The 5050-nt window shown below is 41.6% G+C and overlaps 1 protein-coding gene across 3 annotated transcripts in view; it reads left to right on the top strand.

Moving 5' to 3' along the window:
• The window catches only part of LOC107693639 (serine/threonine-protein kinase SBK1-like), a 12690-nt gene extending 8980 nt beyond the window's left edge, over positions 1–3710 (top strand). For all 3 annotated transcript variants that reach the window (XM_016493091.1, XM_016493090.1, XM_016493089.1), the window contains 2 exons: positions 1186–1388; positions 2601–3710. In XM_016493091.1, coding sequence (XP_016348577.1) covers positions 1186–1388; positions 2601–3374 — 977 coding nt within the window. In that variant the 3' untranslated portion in view covers positions 3375–3710. The remainder of the gene's footprint in view (positions 1–1185; positions 1389–2600) is intronic.
• Positions 3711–5050: the final 1340 nt, after the last annotated feature.

Here is a 5050-nt window from a genome sequence, read left to right as displayed (position 1 = left end):
GGATGGATGGATAGACGGATGGATGGATGGATGGATGGATGGATGGATGGATGGATGGATGGATGGATGGATGGATGGATGGATGGATGGATGGATGGATGGATGGATGGATGGATGGATGGATGGATGGATGGATGGATGGATGGATGGATGGATGGATGGATGGATGGATGGATGGATGGATGGATGGATGGATGGATGGATGGATGGATGGATGGACGGATGGATGGATAGACGGATGGATGGACGGATGGATAGACGATGGATGGATAGACGGATGGATGGATGGATGGATGGGTGGACGGATGGATGGATAGACGGATGGATGGACGGATGGATAGACGATGGATGGATAGACGGATGGATGGATGGATAGATGATGGATGGATGGATAGATAGATGGATAGATGATGGATGGATGGATGGATGGACGGATGGATGGATAGACGGATGGACGGATGAATGGATAGACGGATGGATGGATGAATGGATAGACGGATGGATGGATGGATGGATGGATGGACAGATGGATGGATAGATGGATGGATGGACGGATGGATAGACGATGGATGGATAGACGGATGGATGGATGGATAGATGATGGATGGATGGATAGATAGATGGATAGATGATGGATGGATGGATGGATGGACGGATGGATGGATAGACGGATGGATGGATGGATGGACAGATGGATGATGGATGGATGGATAGATAGATGGATAGATGATGGATGGATGGATGGATGGATGGATAGATAGATGATGGATGGACGGATAGACGGACGGATGGATGTATGGATGGATAAACATAGATAGATTGATGATGGATAGACAGATGGATAGATGGATGGATAGATAGATGGATAAATAGATGATAGATGGATAGATAGATGATAGATAGATAGATAGATAGATAGATAGATAAATGATAGATGGATGGATAGATAGATAAACATTAAACACTGAAAGAAACAATGCATGTATGGAATGTAACTGCTAAAATCTATATTATATTTAATTAATATCTTGAGTTTGATATTGGTTTTAAATGAATTTCTGCAGGTGTGAACAGTGATTAACACTCATTACTCTGACAGACGTGTCGGCTGAGGTTTCTGTGAGCCAGTAATGCTTTCACTGAAATCATCATGTCCAACTCATGCTTTGTTTTCCTCAACCACAGGTACCAAGATGGCTCTGAAGTTTCTAAAGAAGAAAACAACCAAGCTGAAGAGCTTCTTGAGAGAGTACAGCATCTCACTCTATCTTTCTCCATGTCCCTTCATCATCAACATGTTCGGCATTGCGTTTGAAACAGAGGAGTTCTATGTTTTTGCGCAGGAATATGCACCATCTGGAGACCTGTTCGATATCATTCCACCACAGGTGATGCACACGAGTACAGAAACTCACCCTCGTGTTGTTACAAACCTGGGTGCTGCTATTTTTCCACGGAGAACAAAAGTAGTGACCGATCAAGAGCCAAAATATACAAAAAGCTCCATAAAATCAAGTCACATTTTTTTCTGTAGCAATTCATACAATAACAGTGTCGATGTCACAAAGTTTATCAATTCTGAAACAGATTCAAATCAGCTTGTCATTCAGCTCAATTTAGTTCATTGTTGATTCAACTGAGTTTAATAACAGTATTACAAATGTTGCAAAGTTCATCAGTTATGAAACAAACTCAGTTTTAGCTGTTAAGCAGCTCTACAGAAGACATTATCCAATGTGGATTCAATTTGGTTCAGGTTTTGTGATTAGTGCAGCCAGATCTCTGTTATTACTAAATATTAAATGTGAGCCTGGAGCACAAAAGCAGGCTTAAGTCGCTGGGGTATATTTGTAGCAATAGCCAACAATACATTGTATGGGTCAAAATTATAGATTTTTCTTTTATGCCAAAAATCTTTAGGATATTAAGTAAAGATCATGTTCCATGAAGATATTTGGTAAATTTCCTACTGTAAATATATCAAAACTTAATTATTGATTAGTAATATGCATTGCTAAGAACTTCATTTAAACAACATAAAAAAAAAGATTTTCTCAATATTTAGATTGTTTTGCACCCTCAGATTCCAGATTTTCAAATAGTTGCATCTCAGCCAAATATTGTCCTATCCTAACAAACCATACATCAATGGAAATATTATTTATTCAGCTTTCAGGTGATGCATAAATCTCAATTTCGAAAAATTGATCCTTATGACTGGTTTTGTGCTCCAGGGTCACAATTGTCTTTTAAACAATTGGTTTACAAAAAGTAGTCCATATTCAGCCAAAACTTGCACATATGATTGTTGGTGAACTGTTCATGTAATTGTTCTTAAAGTGACAGTTCACCTAAAATCGAAAATCATTCTGTCATCATTTACTCTCCTCATGTCGTTCCAAACCTGCATGAGATATTTTGAATAATGTGGGTAAACAAAAACAAAAAAATGGCTACCTGGTTATCAGCATTCTTCAAAATATCTTCTTTTATGTACCAGAGAAGAAAGAAACTACTGGATGACAGAATTTGCAATCCCTTAAATCTTGATATAGACTCTGATGATGGTGATCATTGTTACTCTCAATCTTCTGGCTCAGGTGGGTTTGCCGGAGCCGGTGGCGAAGCGCTGCGTCCATCAGGTGGCCATCGCTCTGGAGTACCTGCACTCCAAAAAGCTGGTGCACAGAGACGTCAAGCCCGAGAACATCTTAATCTTTGACAAGGAGTGTCGCAAGGTCAAGCTGTCGGACTTCGGCATGACGCGGCACGCCGGCTCGCCAGTGAAGCGCGTGAGCGGCACCATCCCGTACACGGCGCCCGAGCTCTGCGACTCGTCCAAGCACGAGGGCTTCTGCGTGGACTACAGCACAGACGTGTGGGCCTTCGGAGTGCTGCTGTTCTGCATGCTGACCGGGAACTTCTCCTGGGAGAAGGCCATGCCGTCTGACAGCTTCTACGAGGAGTTCGTGCGCTGGCAGAGGAGGCGGATGGTCGCGGTGCCGTCGCAGTGGCGCAGATTCACAGACGAAGCTCTGCGCATGTTCCGAAAGCTCCTGGCTCTGGAGCAGGAGCGCCGCTGCTCGGTCAAGGAGGTGTTCGCGTATTTTGGCCACTGCTGGATGCTGGATGGCCAGGCCGCGCTGAACTCTTCGTCTGAGGAGGAGGAGCTGCTGGTGGACCGTATGAAGCAGCAGACCTTGTCTCCGACGGCTTCCAAGACCAACGGCATGGAGTCAGGAGTGGCTCACCACTTCACCTCCGTGTCCACGAACAGCTCCGTGTCGTCCACCAACAGTTACGAGCGCTCGGCCAGAGACAGCCCGCCTAGCAGCCGCATCCTGGTCACGACGACGATAGAGATCTGCGTGTAGAGGTCCAAACACGTGCACAAGCAGACTCGAAACTCTCCGGAACGGAGTCTATAGCGCTATCACAGCGCAAAAAATGACTTGATTCTCCGGTCGGCTCGACTAACATTCCTAATAGAGATTGCAATTTGAAGAAACATTGCACTGAAACTGTGAAATACCGCACAGGAGACCCGTTTGCATTCAGAACGATAACTGTAACGATAACTATATTAGCATCCACACCAACTGACGCTCTGTTTATTATAAGCGTGCCACAGTTTTGTTGTCTTCAGATTTCCGGTGGACTCTGATTGGCTGTCGGTGTTTTTATTGTTCATTCACTGTTCTGAAACTAATTTTCTGAAACGGATGTCTAACATTTTTTTTTAAATGTTACTACTTGTTTCAGAACCTTCAGAGAAAAGTAACATTTGTAAAATGATCAAATTGAATGTTCCCTTAACGTTACCATATAACCAAGAAAACAATGTTTTTGAAACATTTAAAAAACTGGACATTTTGATCGTTCAGAGAACATTCAGAAATAATGTTTTCACAATGCGGACTTCCCTATAGACAGAGTATAGAAGACCTATATCAGTATAAGTTCTTTGCTATAGACCAGTTTCGGTGTTTGCAAACAGTGATGATGTTTTTTGTGGGCGGAGTCTATCTGGAGGCAGAAAATTACCGTTTTATAGTAGCAGTCTACAGAAGCCATGGAATAAAAACGGTAATTTTGAGTTTATAGTTCAAAATTCTGACTTTTTTCTCGCAATTCCGAGATTATATTTCACAATTCTGATAAGAAAAATCAACTCGTCATTCTCTCTTTTCCCCTCGGCTCAGAATCATGAGTTTATAATCCCACACTTCTGGCTTTTTTCCCTCAGAATGGACAAATTCGCAATTGTTGAGTTAAATTGAGTTATAAAGTCCGAACGAGGAGATTTAAACTTGCTTTTGCGAGAAAAAAAAGTCAGAATGGTGAGATAAAATTGGTAAATGTTATAGGTTTGAATAGTAGTCTATGTGAATATTATGTAGACCTAAATCAAATTTATGCTTTAAAAGTAGTGTAATCATAGCAGGTCTCATCCATAGTCTGTCCGTTTAAACGTCTGCGTTTAGCTTCAAGTAGCGTCTTTGACGACAGTATTCTATAAAAATGATTTGGATTCCGATTCTGACATTCAAAGGCACAATACATTTTTTCTCTTGTTCCATGGATTTTCCCCGTTTCCCTCCACTTGTTCCCAGTGCTTTTCTGCCACCAAAATGCGCGCGCAGTTGCAAGTGACGTAACGGTGACGTCTACTCCAAACTGGTCTATTCTCTTTGAATTAGAACGAGTACTAAAACTTGATATATTTATTATAAGCACGCCACAGTTTTGTCATCTGCTGCTTTAAATGCTCGAGCTCTTGGATTCTGATTGGCTGTCAGTGTTTTTACCGTTCATTCGCTGAACGCTCTCTCAAAGTTATGAACAAACCTTCGTCCAGTAACGCTAATAGAACATTTGTTCTATTCTAACTTAACTGAAATTTAAAAATGGTAGCACAAAAACATTATTTATACACAATTCACAGAAGTTTTTTTTTAGTTGCACATTCATCCGACATTTTTTAAAGTTGCTACTTGTTTCAGAATTACTAACGTTCCCATGTTTACGAAACGATAAAGTGGAATGCTCC

This window comes from Sinocyclocheilus anshuiensis, unplaced genomic scaffold (genome assembly GCF_001515605.1).
Source record: "Sinocyclocheilus anshuiensis isolate Anshui unplaced genomic scaffold, SAMN03320099.WGS_v1.1 scaffold546, whole genome shotgun sequence".
NCBI lineage: Eukaryota > Metazoa > Chordata > Actinopteri > Cypriniformes > Cyprinidae > Sinocyclocheilus > Sinocyclocheilus anshuiensis.
Note: the sequence above shows the minus strand (reverse complement) of the source record. Positions and strands in the feature narration are given on the sequence as shown.